Below are 21,636 nucleotides of genomic sequence, written 5' to 3' on the forward strand. Positions count from 1 at the left end.
TTCTCCCCTCGCAACGAGCCGCTGCCTCGCTCTTACAAGTGGAAGCTCCCTTTCCCTTCTGCTTTCTTCATTAGAAAACAAGCCCTAGTTTTCTTCGAACCTACATCCCCTTTCCTCTATGGCTTCCTAGCTTTCTAAAAGGGAGTTTTGAGAGAGCTCGGCCCTGCAAGGTACATCTCGAAAGTTCCTCCTGCCAGCTGCTTTTTTCGAGGAAGGGCGACTCCCAGTTAGTCTCGCTTTAAAAAGAAAGCAAGAAAAAGCACTCTCCTATGTTTGCAAAACCCAAGCTGGCGCCTCACAGCTTCTGCAAACAGCAGGCGCCCACCCGGCCGGAAGGCTGGCGGCTCGGGAACGCCCGCTACGCAAACACAGGCAGGAAAAAGGCTTTCCCGGAGCGCTCCGCTGCTTTCAGCGCCCGCAAAACTTCAGCAAGAAGCAACCTCGAGTACCCCAACCTTCCGCCCACCCTTCCCCAGCGACCCCCACCCTCACAAACCTCGCCCACCAGTTCCCAAGAGCAGTCTGACGCCCAGGGCGGCTGGCCCCGCCTTTTCTCAGGGCCGAGAGTGACGTCACTTCCGGGGGCGGGGTGCCCTGGGCGGGGCCCGCGCGGGGGGAGGGGTGCGGCCAGGTCCGCGCAGGCTCGCCGGGGCCGCTGCCTCCGAGCTGAGCGCTTGACTATATATGGTCAAAGCTGGGGGCGAGCCGCGCGCGGGGCCGCGCTTCCGGGTTCGGCGCGTACTCAGCGGCAGCGCGCAGGGCAGGGCGCGAGCCGGCCTCGGAGACCCGGCCTCGGACCGCCCCCTCCGCGCACTGCACGCCCGGCGCCGCCTTTCGGCCCCTGTCCCCGGCTCGGCCTCGGCCCCGTCTGATTCTCGGCGCGCGCGGCCCCGGAGGCTCTCGGCGAGCGCTGCGCGGTAACAAGTGGGCAAGGATGCCATACGAGATCAGTAAGTGCCGCGGCCCGGTGCCCCCGGGATGGGCTCCGGCCCTGCCTGGCCCCCTCGGCCATCGGCGGGGCGCGAGGAGCGGGCGGCCTGGAGGGGTCCCCGGAGCGCGGGGGAGGGGTGCGGGCGCAAGCCGGTGAGCGACCCGCCGCCCTCAGGGGTGCCGCGCGGCGGTCCCCGGCCACGGGGACGCCCCAAAGTTGGCGATGCGGTCGGAGCCCCGCGGAGCCCCCGCATCCCTGGAGGGCCTGGTGGAGAGCGCGGACCAGGAAGTCGCGCCGTCCCCTGCGCTCCTTCAAAGTGGCGACCGCCCCTCCGGGTGGAGGCAACAGGTGACCGGCTGAGACCGGCCCAGGGCCCTTCTCCTTTTCCCCCTCCCCTCCCCTCCCCTGCTTTCTGTCCTCAGCCCGGCGGGGGGCCGAGGCAGGAGCTGCCCCTCATGTGCCCTGCTGCGTTTGTGTCTCTGCAGAGAAGGTGTTCGCCAGCCTCCCCCAGGTGGAGAGGGGTGTCTCCAAAATCATCGGCGGCGACCCCAGGGGCAACAATTTTCTTTACACCAATGGAAAGTGCGTCATCCTACGGAACATCGACGTGAGTACCTACCCGCTTCCCCCCACCAGGCGCTAGTTCCTTACCTGAGCGCAGCTCCTGGGTGAATTCTTCCCCTTCCACCACCTCACCGGCCGCCCAGCGGCCTGGGGAGAGGACGCCACGCCCCCTCAGCCTTGGGAAGACACCTCGGAAGCCCAGGAAGACAGCTTCAAATTTATACAGGCCCAATTCTCCTTCTTCGTGGGGAAGCTGAGGCTCAGATTAGTTCAGTTGAAGAGAAGAAGGGTTCGAGGGGTGGGACCTTGACCTTGGGGTGGTTGGTGACTTGGCCTCTCTGAGTCCCAGTTTTCTCATCTGTAAAATGGAGGTGATGAGATGAGGCTCCCCTCCACTTCCCTCGGCTGCCTGGGCCCCCTGAGTGAGACGCTACATCCCTCCAGCCCAGCATGCCTGGCAGACACCCAACACTGGTTAAATGGCACTCGTGTTTAATCATTTCACATCCAGGGTCCCCCAGTGTGGCAGAGCCCAGACTCACAGCCAGGCCTCTGCATTTCAGCCTGATCTTCCACCTACAAATCCGAGCCCCAGTGCAAAATCAGGAACCAGTGTTTTCCCATGAATCATCTGCATGGGCATCCTGTACCCAGGCTGAGAATGCTTCTAGAGCCCACTCCTTGGGAAATCCTGGAGATTTTCCATTACTGCTCTGTAATCATTGAAATGACCCAGTCTGCTGGTCAGTCTCCCGGCTGCTAGGACGGCACGCAGAAATCTTTCTTCTGCCTGCGTCAGCTGAGTGGTGGGGTGGGGTATGGAAGCCAGAGGTACCAACATGACCATTTGGGGGTGTATGGGGGGGTTCTCTTGAGCTTGGGGTGGGGCCTTGTGCACAGTTTGTAGGTGGGTGATTTTGATTGGCAATGCCCCCAAGGGATGTCAACTTAAATTCACATGTGTTGTGCATGATTACCCTTGGGGGGTTGGAACTGTCGCTTTTGAGATGCCCGTGTTCTCAGGAACCTCAGGGCTGGCTGAGGGAATGAAGGGGCTCTGTGGGCCTTGGTTTCCTTGTCTGTGAGAGGAGAGGCCCCCTGTGTGGAATGAGGTGCTTCTGGCTCTGCCCCCATCTCTGTTCAAGCCAAGCAGTCTGCTGGGAGTCAGAGCTCCATTTGGCAGTTTCTCCCCTGCCCAGGATGGCTGGGCACCTCACTGGAGGGGGGTGGGTGGGTGTGAATGTGCCTTGAAGGTGCTAACAGCTCCTCTTCTAGATACAGATTCCTAGAAAGTGGATCCCGCCTTGCTCAGAACTGGGGGAAACATTACCAAGGACTTAGATCATAAAGATCTGGAGGTCTCCAGAGAGGTCCTGAGATATTGAGAAAATAAAAGTTGAGATGGCCCTTAGTAGATAGATACTCACTTGTAGTTTGTCAAATAAAATGGGCGAAAGCATTCTCAGGGATACAGTACAGTGGAATGAATGCTTGGGTTTGTCCCTAGCAAGGCACACACACATCATGGCAGGCTACACTCACTTCCAGATGGGAGACCTCACATGAAGACATACTGTGTGTCTGGTACCATGAAAGGTTCTTAATCTTCAGCATCTCCTTTATACCCTGCCCGCCCCCACAGTAGACCCATTGCTCAGAGCTGGGGTCAGGCTCAGCAAGGTGAAGGTAGCCAGTAACGGGCGCTGCTTCCAGTGGAGGAGCTGTTTACAGTCACAGACAAGCACCCTCTTGCAGGAGGCATTCCCTGACTTGTGGAACCCATTCTGCTTGTTCTTCTGAGCTTTTTATTCTTATCAATACTCCAGAGTTTACTATTTTCTTTTGAGGGTGCATCTGCTTTCCTTTCCTATCTATTTGTAAGTTTCTACAGGGCCAGGACAGCATTGGGATGCTGATGTGTTCCTTCCTCTCTGTTCTGGACATACATCAGGCATTTAGGCTTTTGTTCAATGGGGGTGGACCACTGGTACTTGAGTAAAGGGGGGTACATTTTTAATTAGGGCAGAGTACCCCTGGGAAAAAGACATGAATCTAATGAACATTCCGGAAATAGGAAGGAAGGTGATCTGGTTGGAATACAGGCTCAGAGTAGAGAAGAGACATGAAAGGGAGGAGGGGACCTGATCGTGGAATGTCCAACAGATGTCTGATTGGCAGCTCATACTTAATGTGCCCAAACCATATTTGGGTTTCCCATGTGTCTGTCCCTAGAACAGCAATGCCACTCCCCAACTGGTCAGGCCCCAACCTTGGACTTCTCCTTGGTTCCCCCTTCAGTGCCATATTTAGTTCTTCAGTTAATCCTATTGACTCTACATTCAGAGACTTCAGAATCTGACAGAACTACTCATCCAAGCTACCATGCTCTCTCGCCTGGATTGCAAAAACAAAAGGCTAACCTGGTCTTCCACCCTGGCCCTCCTCTAGTCTGCTCTCAGCACCACGGCTGGGCCAGTTACATTAAAATATGAGATCAAGTTGCTCCTTTGCTCTCCCCGACCCACCGAGGCTGATAGGGCCTTGCTGTCCAGTCTTGCACCTTTGATCTCACCTCACTGCTCACCTTCTCCTGCTGGCTCCAGGCACCCTGGCTTCTGTGCCCTCCCTGGAGCACGCTCCATATGGGTCTCAGGACACGGGCATTGTTGTGCCCTTTGTCTGGATATTCTTTCTTCAAATAGCTGCATGGCTCACTCCCTGTCTTGCTTTATGTTTCTGTTTAGATGTTGCCATGTGGCAGGGGCCCCTCCTAAATAGCGCTCCCATCCTGGCCTTCTCTGCCCTTTGGTGCTAATGGTGCATGGGGAGCCAGCCAGTGAGCAGCCACCCTAACCTGCTACGTCCTGGCCTAGCACAGTACCTGGCATGTAGTAGGTGCTCAGTAAGTCATTTATTGATTGAAAGCCAGGCTCTGTCGTGGAGATGATAGGTAGCCACTAAAGGTTTCACTGCATGGAAGTAAGAAAGGCTTAGCCTGGTTCAGGCTGCTGGACCTAAATTGTGTGGCATCCACCTTTATTAACACCAAGCAGGTATCAGACCCTTGCTGACCTTCCACTTGGAGCCACGGCTGTCATTCACTTTATTTCCTTAAAAGTTGTTTTGTGAACCCAGCATAAGGGCACTTCTTAAGCTGGTAGAAAAGAGTGTTTCTTATCTATTTTCTTTCAACACATCCCGATTGCCACACCTTGGAGAGGAAATTCTCCACAGTTAAAAGCATGCAGTGATGTGGCCGTTCAGAAAGGAGTATTCCAGAAGGAGGGAACCTGATACACTCTTAACTCTAGGGCTGCATCACCTAGATGTAGTCTGGGAAGGTTCCTCCCAGTGTCTATGAAGGAGCCTCTTCATATTCTGAACTGCCCAGGATCACTTCCCTGTAAAACAGCTTTGGCGAGTGAGCCTCCCGGCAGAGGCCCCTCTACTGCCAGAAGCAGCCAGCAGGTTTGCTACAAGGGCAAGTTTGGGGCTTGCTTTTTAAAATAGCCAGTCCCTAAATTCCAGAACTAATATATATATTTTATATATGTGTATACACACACACACACACACACATATATGTGTGTGTATACATACACGTGTGTGTGTGTATATATATTTGGAAAAAATGATTTATATAAAGTTAAACTCCAGGGAGCACAATGTCTGTAGCAGTTTGACGTTGCTCTGCTTCCAGTCACAGGATCAGTGGCCTCATGTCCTTGAACAGAGTCTAGACCAGGTTGGGAGATGTTGAACTTGAGTGCTGAGTTTCACGCAGGATGATCTGCTGCCAGTCATGTGCAGAAGGGCCACTTGTGCGTCCCCTTCAGGTGGGGGAGAAGGACTGACCTCGTCCCTTCTGTCCCATTGCACGTGCCTGCGAGTCCCTGCCGCGTGCCCAGGATGGCCGCCGGCCCCGCGGGGAGCACAGACACAGAAGCCCTGCCTGCGCGGAGCTCGCTGCCTTGGGTGGGAGTGAAACGGGCCCCCGGGTGACGGGAGGAAATAGCCTGGACAGAAAGCCAGCAGGCAGCACACGTGTGGGGTCAAGGGCAAGGAGAGCACTGAGGAAGCTGGGGCTCCGAGAAGGCCCCGGAGCTGAGCGGAGCCCGAGTGGTGGGGACGTGCCTCACTGGCTCCCAGGCCAGTGACCCTCAGGTGCTTTGGATGTGACATCAGTGTCACCCCCTCCCCCGCCCATTGCCAGTCGTGGTTCGGCCCCCCATGTGTCAGCTGGCTCTGGGTGGGCACTTCCATTTCGCTCCCCACCACCCTTCCCCCTCCATCTCCTTTACTTGAGCCCGAGTTAATCCTGTTACAAGTATTTCTAAGCACCTGCTTTGTAGTGAAGCCCATGCCTAGTTCTGGAGACACCCTAGCAAAAGCGTGTCCTCATGGAGCTTACAGTCTCCCAGGGAAACCGACACTCAGACGGGACTGATGCTGAGAGGAGGAGACGTGCCGTGAGGACTTCTGAGCAGCTGGGAGCCCGGGGAGGGACCAGTCAGTGGAGAGGGGGTAGCGAGAGGGCCCCGCACAGGTTGTGGAGTTTTGTGGCTGGAGCACTGGGGTTGGGGAGAACGACAGGCAGGCAGGAGAGGGTGCGGGGCTCTGGTGCTGGGGGCCGGGCGGCTCTGAGACAGCCCGGCCCTGACCGGAGGCCACCAGAACCATGAAAAGTTTCAGCAGATAAGCAGTGCGGTAGAGAACTGGTTCTGTATCTAAGATGTGAGGCGGGAGGGAGACCGGTTAGGAATCTGCTGAAAGATTAAGGCATCATCAGCTGGTTCATCCGATCCTCGATCCTGGGTCTTGGCGTTGCCCACACACATTCCATCTTGCCGAGCCCTGCCTGCAGCCACAGTGCCTAAGATTAAATCAGTGGTTCTCAGTGAAGCGGTTTCGCCCCCGCTTCCACCCTGCTAAGGGATGCTTGGCAATGTCTGAAGACATTTTTGTGCTACTGGTATCTAGTGGGTAGAGGCCAGGGTGTTCCCAAACATCCCACAATGCACAGGGCTGTCCTGCAGCCCGAAGTGTCAGCAGGGGTGATTGGAGAACCCCAGTAGGTAACATTCTAACGCACCAGGTTAGCGCTTTAAAAGAAGTGTGTCCTGAGTGCTTTGGGAACAAGAGGGAAGGACCAGCTGTGCCACAGAGCCGCAGGGAAGGCTTCTGGAGAAAGGGCACTTTTGAGTTGGGTTTTGGAGGGTGAGTAAGAGTTCTCCAGGAAGGGCATTGAGACAGCAGAGATGGGGGGAGTCTAGACAGGGAGTACAAGTGCATGGAGGTTGGAAGAAGTGGTGAATCAGACCCAGGCCCTGCCCTCTGTGGAAAGCTCTGTGGGTATAAGAATGGCATGTAGTCCAAGGTAGAAAGTACTAAGGGCAATGGAGAGGGAGGTTAGGGAAGGTAGTGTGAGCTTTCTGGGCTGGGAGAGATATTTCCAGCTTGGAGCATCAGAGAAGGCTTCTTGGAGGAGGTAACCTTTGCCTGAGGTTAAAAGATAATTAGGAGAAGGTTATCTGGTACCGGGAAGTAGGGAAGATATTCCAGACTGAGGCAGATAAAGGGAAGAGTGTCACAGCTAGTGACCTGATAGAGGAGGGACGAGGGCGGAATGGGAAATGGACTTTGGACCGTAGGTCCAGACGTATGGCTGCGTTCCTCTGGGTGAGAGGGAGCCTTGAAGGTTGAGCAGGGCAGGCTGATTGCCCTGTGTGTGAAGTCACTGGTTCACTGCTGGACCCTGGGCCAGCCCAGAGGAGGTGCAGGTGTAGGGAGTTCTTCGGAGGAGTGAATGTACAATGCTTGGTGTGTTCTCACCACCCTCTGAGGCACTGTGATCAGGCTGAGCCTCTGGGTTCGGACCTGCAGGTCTGGAAGCGCAGAGGTTTGTGGAGCTGCCTGGCAGCCGGGTCGCTCTGTAGTCATTCGAGTTGAGCCCTTATCGCCAGTGAGCAGAGGGCCCTGCAAGTTGTGTTTGCTGCACAGGTCCCACCACCAGCGCCTGCTTTTAGGAACTGGCTGTGTTTAGAAAGCCAGTGCTCTGGAAACTTAATCCTCCTGAAGGTCGTGCTCACTTTGCCTGGTTTGGAGGAGGCCCAGGTCCTTCTCTGGAGGCCTCCGCAGCGCTATGTCCCGCAGCTTCCGTGGTTGGGCAGCCTCCCCGATCCCTGACCTGTCCATTGGGTTCACGGGGGGCCCGGTGTGCCGTGGCAAGCAGCCATGCACCGTGGCCGGAGCCACCCCTTAGCCTTACCTGTAAAGTGCGGTGGTGACCTTTGACCTCAGCACCTGAGCCTCGGGACAAAGGAATGTGAGAGAGCCTTGAGGGGCTCTTTTAGTGACTTCCCACCCTGTGTTGTGGAAAGGTGTTGAGGGGGAGATTGCTTAGCTTGCTGCTGGTGGGGGGCTCCGCACACAGGTGGGAGGTGGGAGTGGCCTCCTCCTCCAAGGCACCTACACTGCTGGGCCCTGAACCAGCCCTCTGCAATGATGCGATCGGAGTTGGGACGTGGAGAGCCTGGCGGATCAATGGAAGGCAGATCTGAGCGGTTCGAATTGGGGTCAGTTCGAACGACATTGTCAGGATATTGTCCCGGTCCCAGGAGGGGCAGGAAGAACTGGATGGAGTCTGGCTGGGGTGGAAAGACAAGGTGGGGTTGAGAGCTGTGGCAGAAGATGGGACAGGGCTGGGGCAGGCCTGCGGGGTGCGGGGGTCACAGGTGGGGGGCAGGGCAGGGACAGTCCCAGGGTAGAGGGTGAGGGGCAGGGCTGGGGTGAGCCTGGGGTCTCAGTGAGATGACAGGAGGTTTTCACGGGCTCTGCCCACATCTGCTAGGGACCCCCGGGCCTCAAATGCCAGGGCTTCCTCCTGGTTTCTGCCTGAAGTCCCTTGTCCCCTGATGGGGGCAGGGCAGGAAGGAAGTCCCAGGGGAGGGGCACCCCAGCCTCTCACCCTCTGGCAGGGCAGAAAATCCAGCACCGCTCTGAAGGCCTCCCTGCGGCTCCTGGAGTTGGCTTCCTTCCCTTCCTCTCTCATCCCCCGTTCCCAAGTGCTTCCCCAGATAAACTGCACAGCCTGAATCCTGTTCTCCCTGGAGACCGTGGAGCGGGGAGGGGAAGAACGGCCGCCCGCCCTGAGGGTCTGAGTCCTGACCCTGCTGGTCTGCGATGAGCCTGGCCTGCAGTGGACACGTAGGGCCCAGGGAGGCATCATCTTCGGCTCAAGCAGCCGGCCTCCCTGTGTGCGGAGCAGCGGGGAGGGGTTGCTGCTGGTCGGATGCACTCTGTTCTTTCTGTTCAGCCTGGAGAACTTGCCCCCAGTCGCGTTGGGAACACGGACGAGGTGATGTCGCATCCAGCCCAGAGCCTGCTAGGAGGCCGAGCCTGCTGGGGATGACCCTGGGGTTTCACGCACCCTGACCATTTAGGGGGAGGACTTCTAGGGGCAGGACTTCCTCCCAGAGCGGCTGCTTACTCGTCGTCCACCAGCCACCCACTCACCCTCTGAGGGCAGTGCCAGGCTGTACATCCAGCGTGGGCATTGCCTTCGGGGGGATGGCTTTCCCATCCGTAGTGCCCACGTGTGGGTGTGAGAGTCCTCGGTCAGCCTCGAAATGGACAACTGAACAAGAGCCTTTGTGACGGCCTGGCCACAGACCGCTTTTGCCAGCTTCTCTGTGAGGGAAGTTGTCTCCGTTAGAATGTTCAGGTACAGAGGACTAACCTGGGCAGGGACAGGTTGGGTTAGACGGACGTTTAATGGATCCTGGGGGTCATCATTTTATTGAGGTGTAACTTAGGTGCAATAAAATCCATCCGTTTTTTTTTTTTTTTTTTGCTGTACGTGGGCCTCTCACTGTTGTGGCCCCTCCCATTGCGGAGCACAGGCTCCGGCTGCGCAGGCTCAGCGGCCATGGCTCACGGGCCCAGCCGCTCCGCGGCATGTGGGATCCTCCCAGACCGGGGCACGAACCCGCGTCCCCTGCATCGGCAGGCGGACTCTCAACCACTGCGCCACCAGGGAAGCCCAATCCATCCGTTTTAAGTGCACAACTTGAGTTTTGACAAATGGATACTGTCCCATCACCACTGCCATGATCATGGTACAGAACGTTCCAGTTACTCCCAGAAGTGCCCTCTTGCCCCACGCCCTCTGTCGGCCTCTCCACCCTCCCCCCAGGCCCTGGCAGCCCCGACCTGCTTTCTGTCGCCGTGGGCTTACCTTTCCTAGACTTTGATCAGAAAGGAACCATGCAGTGTGTTCTGTTTTGCGTCAGGCTTTGTCACTTAGCATAGGCTTTCGAGGCTCCTTCCTGTGGTTGAGGGTGTTTAGCAGTTTGTTGCTCTCTGTTGGCCAAGTCGTATTCCGCTGGATGAACAGTGCGGTTTGCTTCTCCAGGCACCTGCGGGTGGATATTTGGGTTGTTCCCCCTTGGGGGCTGTCACGAACCTTCAACCATGTGTGTCTTCTCGTGGACATGCACTTTTCTCTTGGACAAATACCTAGGAGTGCGATGGCTGCGTTTTTGTATAAGTGTATCTTTATAAATACACGCTGAACTATTTTCTGGCTGTATTATTTTGCATTCCCACCAGCAATATATAAGCATTCCAGTCTGTACCCCACCCATCCTTGCCAACATTGGTGACATCAGTCTTAATTTATTGACTCTAGTGAGTGTGTCATGGTTTCTCATTGTAGTTCTGATTTGCATTTCCCAAAAGGCTAACGACATTGAGCGCTTTTTCATGTGCCTGTTTGCCATTCAGAATATCTTTGGATACCTGATATATTTCTAATTTCATTAAACAAATGTTTATTCTGCAATGGATTAATTTATGAACCACATACATACTGTATCATATGATGCTAAGTGTTAAGTGCTAGGGGGAAAAGGACTATGTAAACTTTTTCCCCCAAAAAAACACTTATTGAGCATCTGTTATTTGCCAACTGCTGTGATGGCTAAAGAGATAAATGCACATGAAGCAGGTCAAAGAAACGTTGGAGGAGAGGGGCAAGAAGGCCAGGGACTGGTATGTGTCATAACTGCCTTAGGGACATGTGAACTGCTTTGGAAGCACAGGAGAGAGAAGCACAGGAGGCTACGCGCAGATTTCTCCTCAGTTAGGCCTGATAATTGGGTGTTAGCAGGCAGGGAGAGGTGTTGCTGGCGAGGGCACGGCATTTACGGAGACGGGGCTTACAGGAAAGGCAGGAGTTTGGTTGCCAGGGCTAGAACTTAGGGGGCGCTCCTCCGGGCTTACTCTGGTGGGATGGAGGCAGGGGGGATCCCGCGGCCGGGAGGCTGAGAAGAGTCCAGGCCTCTGACCTTGTCGAGGGGCATAAGGAGGGGGTGAGGGGGGAGACAACGGGGTGGTCGTAAGAGGTGGTGTCAGTTGGGGGTCAGGTTAGGCGTGCCTGCAGCAGCTTCCCTGGGACCCGATGTGTCCACAGCCTGTGGGAAGCTGCCTCTTTTCCACGGGCACTTGGCTGGCGGAAAGCTGTCAGCAGGTATCAGGGATTAGACGGCTCCGTCTTTCTTCCCTCCTGGGAGAAGGCTCAGCTGTGGAGACAGATGGAGAGCATCTCAGCACGTGCTCCAGGTTTGCTGAGAAGCCTTGGTTGTGTGTGCAGGGGTGGAGGGAGTGCCGTGATCTACTTGAGTAAATTCTACGTTGAAACCTTACTGCTGAGTAGCAAAGATGCTCCTGGTCCCAGATTCTGGCCCTGTTCTTGCTGCAGAGTCCAGCCAGCCTTGGATTTGTGCCACAAAAGGCAGTTTCCCAAACGAGGGATTTGGACGAGGAGAGGCTCCTGGCTGCCTGCCCCCTCTGTTGCCGCACCTTCAGGCCAGAGGCTCTGGTTCAGGTCAGACACTGCCTGGCAGCCTGTGGTAGAGTTGGTTCTGAACAGGGGAGACCCGCTTTGAGGGAACTGGACTCAGAGAAGGCAGCAGCAGCCGGCAGCTCCCCAAAGTGGGAGAAAAGGAGAGTCATAGGTTTTTTTCTAATTTTTTCTAAGTTTCTAATGAAACTTGCATTTCCTGTATATATTTCACAAATACATATTTGCTTGTACTCTGGCAAGGAAAGAAAAGCAGACAAAGGAAAGAAAATCACCTCGAATTTTATAAAAGAGTTAAAAACTACCTAGAATTCTATCACCCAGGCAGGTAAGTATACTTCTGGAATTTTTTTTTTTTTTTTTTTTTTTGCTGTACGTGGGCCTCTGACTGTTGTGGCCTCTCCCGTTGCGGAGCACAGGCTCCGGACGCGCAGGCTCAGCGGCCATGGCTCATGAGCCCAGCCGCTCCGCGGCACGTGGGATCTTCCCGGACCAGGGCACGAACCCGTGTCCTCTGCATCAGCAGGCGGACTCTCAACCACTGCGCCACCAGGGAAGCCCCTTCTGGGATTTTTTTATGGAGGTTTTGAATTCAGTATTTGTGTGTGTGTATGCGGTGGTGGAGGGGTGTTATTTTCCCACCCAAATCCATTAATCTGGAGAGTGGAAAGCAGTTTGCCTGCTTCTTGGTTCCCTGTGTTCATTCTGGTCTCCTCCCTGCAGAACCCAGCCATTGCTGACATCTACACGGAGCACGCCCACCAGGTGGTGGTGGCCAAGTACGCGCCCAGCGGATTCTACATCGCCTCTGGAGGTACCTGTCTGTCCTCGCGCATGGCTCCTTGGCCCATGTGGTGTGCCTCGCCTCCCCCCAGTCCTGGGACCAAGCTGGGCGCCTGGCTTGGGAGGGTGGGGGGTGGAGGAGGCAGGGAGGAAGAGGGAAGACCCTCAAGGAGCGTGGGGATGGCAGGTGGGGCGAACGTGATGAGTTTCAGTTGGGGCTGACAAGGAAAGTGTAAGCCAGCAAAAAGCCCCTTTCCAGAACTCTAGCTGGCCGTGTTCCAGCTGGTTCCAACTCGGAGGTCAGTGGAGATGCTCATGTGAGGTTGGCTGGAGGCCTCTGCGGGCAGCTGTACCGTGATGTATTGGAACCCATTTTGTGTGTGTGTGTGTGTGTGTTTCTGACTTGTAGCTTTGTCTCATGTCACCTTTTGCTGTTCCGTTCCCTGTACCGAGCATACCGCCAGCTTCAGGCAAGCACTTGTTCCATTGGTGGTCAGGCCCTTGGCTCCATCCAGCCGGGCTTTTGTGTGGCTCAGTGGGAGGCTGGGCAAGAGGAGGGACATGAGCTCATCACACTGTAGGATGCTCTATTCACCCGATTCTTCGAGGTTGGTCTTTTACTATTTACAGATGAGAAAGGGAGGCACACAGGTTAGCGTGGCTTACCACGAGTCTCCCATTCGTTCATTCATACACTCAGCAGATGTTGGCTGTCTTGCCTGTGTCCAGCCCGGTCTCAGGCCCCATGAAGAGCCAGGTGGATGAGCTGACGTGGGCCTTGTCAGCCTCCCTGGAGAGTGACAGAAATGAGCAAACTGCTGAAGGAACTAACGGCCAGTGGGGGAGGGCCGGGATCATACACCCCGCAGGCCGTTTGTCTTCAGTGCCCTCACTCCCTGCATGGCAGGCATGCAGACCTGTCCCTGAAGGGGTCACCCCTTCCTAGCTGTGCAGCCTTCCTTAAATAACTTACCTTCCTGGGCCTTAACTTTCTCTTCTGTAAACTGGGACTGTTAGTTCCTACCAGATCGGTTCGGGCAGGACCCAGTGCAGCAATTCATGTACAATGCCTGGGGCAGCCCTGGCACTGGTGGGCACCACAGGGGACCGTGGTGTCTGTCACTGAATGCCCGGACACACCAGGGTGACAGGCGTGCTGGCTGACGGCTAATGCTGGCCGCCCGGGGTTGTGTGTGAAGGGTTCGGCCAGGAGCTGGCACGAAGTGGTCACTTCATGATTTTTATGTTTAGACCTACTCTGACTCCATCTGTAAAACTTGCTCTAATTTATATCCTACGATTTACTCTAGCCCTGTGATTTCCCCACCCCCCACCCCTGCCTGCCAGCAAAACGCCCCTTCATTTAAAGCGCCATGATTTGGGCCTGGTGCCTTTTAAAACCGTGTCTTCTCAGGAGAGAAGTGTGGTTGGCATAGCTTCCCTGGCTGCTCTTTGAGCTGTGGCCCGGCTGCTGAATCACTCATGAGCCTAGGCCTGCCCTCCAGTCCCCAGGCAGGTAGTTTAACCAGACAGGAATCACGGTCTTCAAATGCTGGTGCAGAGACCGTTGCAAAGGACAGTCCACAGAAGTAAAGGCTCCATCTGACGTTTTCCTCTCGTACAAGCGCCCTGACTTGGTGGGGGAAGTGAAGGAGGTTGGGCTGCAGGCAGGCGTGGGCGGTGTGTTTTATGTTTCTAGCGAGCTGGCCCTTTGAATGGAACAAAGACCACAAAACATTTACTGCAGAGATTAGGGCTCTGGGCTAAACGTAAAAATAGTGTGGTGTGTAGGGTTTGGAGATGAGGTGCTGTGCCCTCTGGCTAAGTGGGTTACCCGGCACCGGTGTGCCCGGGGTGGGGCTGGGGTCCCTGAGGGCAGGGGTCCCCGTACCTCAGGAACCCTGCAGTCACTCCTAGACCGGTTTCCAGCCTCAGATCTGCGAGTCTTTAGATCCCTGTAAGTCTGGCTGGTCCACGTTCTGCAAAATGATCAAACCTTCTGGAAGGCCCATGGGAGGAGCCCATGCCAGGGGCTGGACCTCCAGCTCTGAATGAGACGGCAGTCTGTGCCCTGGGGGACCCTGGGTCCTGTGTGATGGTTCTCAGGGCAGAGCCATTCCAGGGCCTGATTTCCCTTTCTAGGGGATCTTCCCAGGCTGCGGGGTAGAGGCTGTCCTGGATAGGGTTCTCCGTGCCCTGAGAAGGGTGTGAGGGTTGCTTAGGTGCGGCACGTGGGAGGAGAGACCAGGCAGCAGAGCCAGAGCGGGTGTGAGCAGAGGCCACCCCCGCCGCTGCTGCCCCAGCAGTGCTGGTGTGCGTTCCACACCAAGGCGGGGTAGGGGGCAGGCTCACCACAAACGGTCATTACCGGATGCAGCTTATTGTCTGGGAGGAGAACTGTTCCCAGTGATGCAAGGAGGCCTTGTTGGAGGGAGGGAGCCCCTTCCCCACTGTCACCGTCTGTCCCCTTGCACTGCGGTGCTTTTCTCCGTAGTCCTGTAAGTGCGTGGACCTGTGTGTGTGTGTGTGTGTGTGTGTGTGTGTGTGCACGCGCGCGCGCGTGCCAGCAGATGCCTGGTCTGTGCTGCGCCCCCAGCACCTGGCACAGGGCCTGGTACCCAGGTGCACCTGGTCAGGGCCGCCCTCAACGGATGGGGCCTGAGCGCCTGGTCTCCAAGCCCCGCTGTCTGTTTCCAGCCCCAGCTGCTTCTGAAAAGAATCAAATGCGTGAGTTGGGCCCATCAGAAGAGGCTGATGGTCTGGGCAGGGAGACAGTGGGAGAATGACTAGGATGCCTGGCCTGGAGGGGGGTTGAGCTGAGGGAGGTACAAGCGGGTTGCCCGTTGAGTTCAAGGGGTGGAGAGCTGAATTCAAGGGGTGGAGAGCGGCTCCCTGCTGTCTAGGGGTGGGGAGGGGAACGGGCTCGGCCTTGTGCCTGCAGACGCTGTGTTCTCCATGACTCCATGTAGCGCCCTGGGCTGACCTGAGCACGGGGACCACACAGCCTGGCGTGTGCGTGAATGTGAGCACGCGCGTGAGTGTGTGTTTCCTTCCTGTACACACAGTGCTCCTTTTCTGGCTCCAGCCTCTGCCCCTTCCTTTTCTTTCCCCGTTGGCCCATTTGTTTAGTCAAGGGACTTAACTGGCTCCGGTCAGCCTTGGAGCTCGCCTCGGGCAGCGTGCCAGGCAGTCTGGCTGGACCTCATCCAGAGACCAGGGCCCCCGGGACCTGCTCATTAGTGCTGTTCACAGGGAGGCCAGCATCTCATCTGTGCCACGGCGGACGTGAGCCCCGTGTGCTTGCCCACGGGGAGGGGTCTCCAGTGGCTTCTGCAGAGCCTTACTTAATTCACTGACAGTGAGAACTAACTCTAACTCGTTACAAGTGTCTGCGGTGTCCTAGGGCCTAGTCTAAGGCTTTATACGTGTTGACTCATTTTATCGTCATAGAAGCCTTCTGGTGGCATGTTATCCCCCCTCTTGTGGGCACGGTTGTAGGTGGTGTTTTAGGCCTACAGAGCCGTGTGGGGCAGGGGCCGTGTCTGCAGCCGACACCCACCCTCGACTGGACCCGAACAGAAGTTGAAAGCTGTTCCCACTGGAACAGTCTGTAGACCTTGCGTTCAGTGCTGAAGTGGCCAGAGGTCCTGGATACAACTCGAGCTTACATGCTGGGGGGAATTGGCCCAGACCTACATGGGGCTGAGGTCTTAGCCTCAAGAGTTGGTTTAAAATGCTCCACTTTTCCTTCTTATTTGGGAAGTCAGTGCTCAGTTGGGAAGGGGATGTGTCGGGGTTGGCGCTGGGAACCTGGTGATGGGATGGTGGTGGGGAGAGAAGGGGGTGTTACTCTATCACCCATCCGCTGCAAATGCTGCAGTGAGAACAGGCCTGGCGTCAAGTTCTGCCTCTAGCAAGACTCCTTCCAGCACCCACCTGCGTGTCTTCCAAGAGGGTCTCCCTCATGGCTCAGCCATGAGTGGTGGGATGGTGCCTCGCTCTACCGAGTAGGGGCTGCCGATTGCCTGAGGCGGGGAAGGAGCTCGGAGGGGGATGGGGCCCCCGTGCGGGACCCAGCATGCCCCAGGCTGCCCAGCTGCACACACAGCAGTGCCCTCGTTTGTACTGGTGACCGCAGCCCCTGCACGGGAGATGCAGTGTCACTAGTACTGCCGTGTTTTACAAATGAAGATCTTTAGCTCCTGAGTGTTAAGGAAGTGGCCCGGGGCCTGTATGCCAGTTAGGTAACCCTCCAAGGAAAGGAATGCAGTCATTTCCCAAGCTGCTTCCTGGGCGGCGGGGAGCGGGGCGGGGGTTGCCACCGTGCGTCCCTGGGCTTCCTGTCACCCATGCAGGGCTTGAGATGCCTGTGATGCCTGAAGAACTGCAGAGACCCGCTGTTGGTCCTCCTGGAGGCAGCAGGCTCTGACTGACGGTGGCTGGGTGGTGGTCACCTGATGAACACACGCCTTCTCCCAGCTACGCCCGGCCAGCTCCAAAACCCTGGGTGGTGCTGGGCGGCCATGCCTTGTGCCCACGTGGCCCTGGCACAGTGGTGAACGTGGCTCTCGCCGCCCCGTTGTGTCCGCAGATGTATCTGGGAAGCTGAGGATCTGGGATACCACGCAGAAGGAGCACCTCTTGAAGTATGAGTATCAGCCTTTCGCTGGGAAGATCAAGGACATTGCTTGGACGGAAGACAGTAAGAGGATCGCAGTGGTCGGGGAAGGAAGGGAGAAGTGAGTCTGGCCTCGACCCCTCCTGCCTGTGTCCCTTGCTCTGCTTCCTTTCCCGCACGCCCCCGGTGGGAGGGGTGCGGTGACGTCGCTGCAGCTTGGACGGGTGTGTGTTGAGTCCTGTGGGTGCTGGGCTTCCTTCAGGGTGGGCTTCGGCAGCGCACAATGGAAAACCACACGTAACCACGGGGAACCCCCAAGGTTTGTCTCTGGGCCCAGGCACCTTCTCTGATCTGATGTCCTTGGCCCTTCACCTCTCAGAACCCCAGCTGTCCTGCCCACGTTCCAGGCAGCAGGAAGCAGGAAAGGGAGCAGGTGAAAGCGATGCAGCTCCTAAGAGTGCTATTGCAGTCCCTCCCAGCAGCAATGCCACGACCACCCCTGCCGAGAGTGAGGCTGGTTGTGTTCCCTAGTTGGGCACACCCCATGGCCACCTTACTGAGGAGGGAGGAGGGGGCAACAGGACGCTGGGTGAGCGGCCCCGGGGGGCTGCTGCACTCACGGGGCCGGTGACCAGCAGGGTCAGTACCGCAACCCAGGTGTCTTATTCTGAGTGCAGTCAGGGTTCCCTCCCCGGCACCTCTGCCGCCCTCTATCACTTGTACTTGGCAGACACTTATCTTTGTTTCCCTTACCTAGAGGCTCCTCGTAATGTGTGTTCTGATAGGTGTTCATTCTTCCATAGCTTTTCTTCAAGTCATTCCTGTTGGTCTTAATTCCTTTTTCATTCAGTCACAAATGGTAACCCAAACAGTACATTTTCGTTGACTATTGACTGCTGGTTGACAGTAAGGCAGCATCTCCGTTCTAGCAGGGGATGGTAACCGATGTGTCTCCTGGTCCCCAGCCCAACCCCAAACCCCGCCCCCATCCACTGCCCCGCCCCCCACCCCTTATTAAAACTGCTGTGAAACTGATGAAGCCTCGAGCTGTTCCCTGGCAGGTGCTTTTAAGGCACCTTCATGTGGGAGGCTCCTTGGGTCTGGGCCATAAGACACAGACATGTAGTCCCTTCCCAGAGGCACTTGGGACTGCTTCTGCTTGTTTTCCTATCCTTCAGACAAATCCTGGGTGCCGTCAGTGTTGGCTCTTTTGGGGAGCGTGTATGAAGCACAGTTGTGAGCAGGGCCGCCCTGCCAGCACCACTGCCCTCTGACTGCTGGGAACACAACTGCCCGTGGAACACAACTGTCCCAGGACTGACTTTTCTCTCCTGTGACTCCCCTCCTGGGTAAAGGTTCGGAGCTGTCTTCCTGTGGGACAGCGGCTCTTCTGTGGGCGAGATCACGGGACACAACAAAGTCATCAACAGCGTGGACATCAAGCAGAGCCGGCCATACCGCCTGGTGACCGGCAGCGACGACAACTGCGCTGCATTCTTTGAGGGGCCACCATTCAAGTTCAAGTTCACAATTGGAGTGAGTGGGCTTCTCTGGAGGGTGGTTTTTCGGTGAACTTTATGGTTTGTATGTGAAGCCAGTGGAGTCTAGACCTGCTAGATGCTGATGGCAGAAGGTCACGGGCGCACGGCATTAATGCCAGGATGGGGCGGGGGTCGCCCTGGGATGATGGGTGTATTTCTGGGTGGGGGCAGGCACAACTCTGATGCTGTGAGACCAGGCGAGCATCCTGGCCTGGAGGTGCCTTGTTAGAAAGGGAAGCCCAGGCCCAGCAGCAGCCTGCCCTCTAGTTGTACCAGCTTGAGATCCACTGAGCCACCAGAGTGGCAGAGGAGGTGGGCTTCCAGGGCTGTCTGGTTTTGTCCCCTCCTGCACCTCCCCGGGAGAGATGATGAGGGCAGGGTCACACCTGTAAAGTGACACAGGGTGAGCAGAGTTAGGAGCTTCGCCTGCGGGTATGTACTCTAAACGCCCCAGTGGAGTGACACAGGTTTTGGGTATAAATGGCTCGGGGCCTCAGTCCCAGCTCTGCACGTGCTCCCTGACTGAGGCAAGTGCCTGAACCCTCGAAGCCTCACCTTTCCCGTCTGCAAGATGGGCGTGGAGACATGGACGTGAGAGCATTTTAACCATGGATTTGATCTGTGCATAGGGCCCGCAGGCCCAGAGCGGCCCACGATGCTTGTTTCCTGACGTGGAGTCTGAGGCTGGAGCACAGAGGAAGGGCGCCTGGCAGGGGGTGGCCCTCAGGCCGGTGTCAGGGTAGCCATGGTTCTGAACCTGCCCTCCCAGTTTGTCTTTTGAAAACACTGGAAAGGCAGCCAGCACCAGTGGTGGAGGTGGAAGTCAGCGCGGAGGATGCGCGGTGCTTTGCGGCCAGCTCTTTCCTCTGGAGGTGGCTGGGCTGGGGTTGGCCAAGGCCTGGGGACGTGTCTCGAATGTTACTGGCTGGCTGAGGAGTCCTGTTAACTTTGATGACAATGCAGTGAAGCACGAAGAGCAGGCAGGGCGTGGCCGGGAAGGCGGTGACGTCCTCAGCGGGTCCCCAGGGGAGGGTCCCTGGGGACAAGACTCGGGCCATGGGCAGCATGACCAGACACAGGTAGGTCTCGGCTCGGGTGCAGAGGGGCTCTCCAGGTTACCTGTTTGTAGTGAAATGGGGTTGGATTCGTCCCGGGGCCACCGAGTGGGGCCTGGCTGGCTTCTGTGCCCTGCAGGGCAGGCAGCCTGGAGTCCCTCCCGATTCCCCACATCTCCCAGAGGCTGGCTCTGGGGCTGCTGCTCATGGGGAGGTGGTGGCACTGTGTTGGAGGCCATGGTTCAAGGTTGGTGTGTCTTAAGTGGGATAAAGTACCCTGGGACACCGGTGAGTCAGGCTGAGTCAAGTAACTGGGCTTCCTGCACGCCGCCCAGGGGAGGAGGGAGGGGAGGTTTCCTTGGCAGCGAGAGGCCGTCCCAGCTCATACCCGTGAAGTAGCCCCTCTCCCCACGCCCGTCACACATGTTCTGTTTGGCTTCACGTGGCCATAATCTGGGCTGTGGATGGGCAGGGCTCCTTTCCCTGTCCCCACCCCCGCAGAAGGATTCATTTCTTCTTTGCAGATGCGGGTTAAACCCTGCACGGGGCAGTTCGGTGGCGGGTGAGTGGAGCCAGGATTCGAGTCCAGAGTTGGCCCAAATCTGTGCCCTTCACCACCCTGCCAGGCTTCCCCGTGTGCTCACTTGGGGACTTGGCCAAACGTTCTTCCTCTTTCCGTTTTCCTTTCTAACTTGAGAGCCCTGCCCTCACCCTGTGGCCCTGGCAGGCACCTGTCTCCACGGTGGGCACACAGCTCGTCCCCGGGTCTTCCTGGGTAAGGACCTAGCGAGAGATCAGAAGGGGCTGTGGACCAAGAATGGGGGACATGGGGTGGCAGCCCAGTGCTGCAGGTGGTGGCTCTGCGGCTCTCCAGCTGGCCATGCCTCTGGGCCCCCGGGAAACGAGGTGAAGATGGCCCTCCTCCACTGGCCCTGCAGAGCTGTGGGGACGACAGGCGAGATGCTGGTGGATGTCTCAGTGTCCGTGAGGAATTGTTGGGTTTCTTTCTGCTGGAAAGGACTAACAGGCTCATTTGGCCTCAAGCAGGAAGGACAGGAGGACACTCGGGTCTCCCACACCCACCTGAAAAGCCTTGTAAGGCGCTGACAACTTGAGATCAGCCTGTGACTTTTCTATGTACCCGCCCTAGGCCCTCACGGCCGCAGAGTAAAGCTGTAGCATGCAGGGCTGCCCTTCCGTCCCGTTCCAGCTCCTGCCACCTTCCTCTTGACCTTGTTCAGGACCACGGGGTAAGGGGTGGTTATGTGAGGAGCACAGAGGGGTCGAGTTCAAATTGCTGCCTCACAAAGGAATAAGTGGTGTTCCGAATTTCAGTACAGGCCAGAGCAACCCCAAGGAGGCTCAGCCCCGCATGGAAGGAAAACAGTATTGCAGACACATAGGGCGGCCACGTGGAGCAAGTCAGGCCACCCGTCCACCCTGCTGGCCTGAGTGCAGGGGTCCAGTTGCTTTTCCTTCTTGTTCATGAGTTCATTAGCTTAAACCAGCTTCTCGTGTTGGCAGAGTGAGAGTGCAGACGAAGCTGATTCATGGCCCAGCTTTAGCCGGACTGCCCTGGTTCCCGCCTGGTCCTCTGTCCTTGTTTACCTGAACCTGAAATGGGCTGAGAGGCTGTAGGAACACCAGGTGGAAGACGCTTTCCCCTGGAATTGGCCCCAGCCCACCTGGGGCAGTGACTCCAGGGTCACAGGGGACCGGCTGTGGGACAGAGGCCATGGACAGCACGGTCTCCACCTCTGGTGTCCTGTGCGCAGGGATTTAGGGTCCCCTCTGAGGCCCTAAGGGTGGCCTGAAAAGAAGTGGGCAGGTGGACCTTGCCTCTCCCATGGAGGCTTCTTCCTGCTGAGTGCATTCCTGTGATAGACACGTCTGGATGTGTAGTAACAGGCCCCACTAAGCGTCTCTGGCTCACCTGTGTGACTGTGCACCTGGCCCACTATGGCATTGGGCGAATTTCTATGCCTCTCCAGCCTCTGTGTCTTCCTCTGTCGGGTGAGCAGGTTGGCTGCCCAGGTGACCGCAGACACTCCTGGAGCGGGCGCCTCTGAGGGCTGTGTCCACAGTACATGGGATAGTGTGTGTCTGATGAAATGATTGCTCAGAGCAACAAGGGTCAGGACCCGTATTTGCCCTGGGCCTGCTTGTCCGTCTGTGACCATGTGATCTGGACTGGAAACTACCTGCCGCATCTGCCCAAGCCTCTGAGAGCAGGTCACCCAACCACACCTGGCGGCGAAGGGGACGCCTGGCCTTCCCTCCTC

At 56.9% G+C, this 21,636-nt stretch overlaps 1 protein-coding gene across 1 annotated transcript in view; it reads left to right on the forward strand.

The window, feature by feature from the left end:
* The first annotated feature begins 722 nt into the window (after window positions 1-722).
* WDR1 (WD repeat domain 1) overlaps window positions 723-21,636 on the forward strand; it is a 39,874-nt gene continuing 18,960 nt past the window's right edge. The window contains exons 1-5 of the mRNA XM_081245599.1: window positions 723-950; window positions 1,417-1,538; window positions 12,081-12,171; window positions 16,732-16,879; window positions 18,114-18,294. Coding sequence (XP_081101725.1) covers window positions 935-950; window positions 1,417-1,538; window positions 12,081-12,171; window positions 16,732-16,879; window positions 18,114-18,294 — 558 coding nt within the window. The 5' untranslated portion in view covers window positions 723-934. The remainder of the gene's footprint in view (window positions 951-1,416; window positions 1,539-12,080; window positions 12,172-16,731; window positions 16,880-18,113; window positions 18,295-21,636) is intronic.

Source organism: Mesoplodon bidens, assembly GCF_964165515.1.
Source record: "Mesoplodon bidens genome assembly, chromosome: 1".
NCBI classification, from domain to species: domain Eukaryota; kingdom Metazoa; phylum Chordata; class Mammalia; order Artiodactyla; family Ziphiidae; genus Mesoplodon; species Mesoplodon bidens.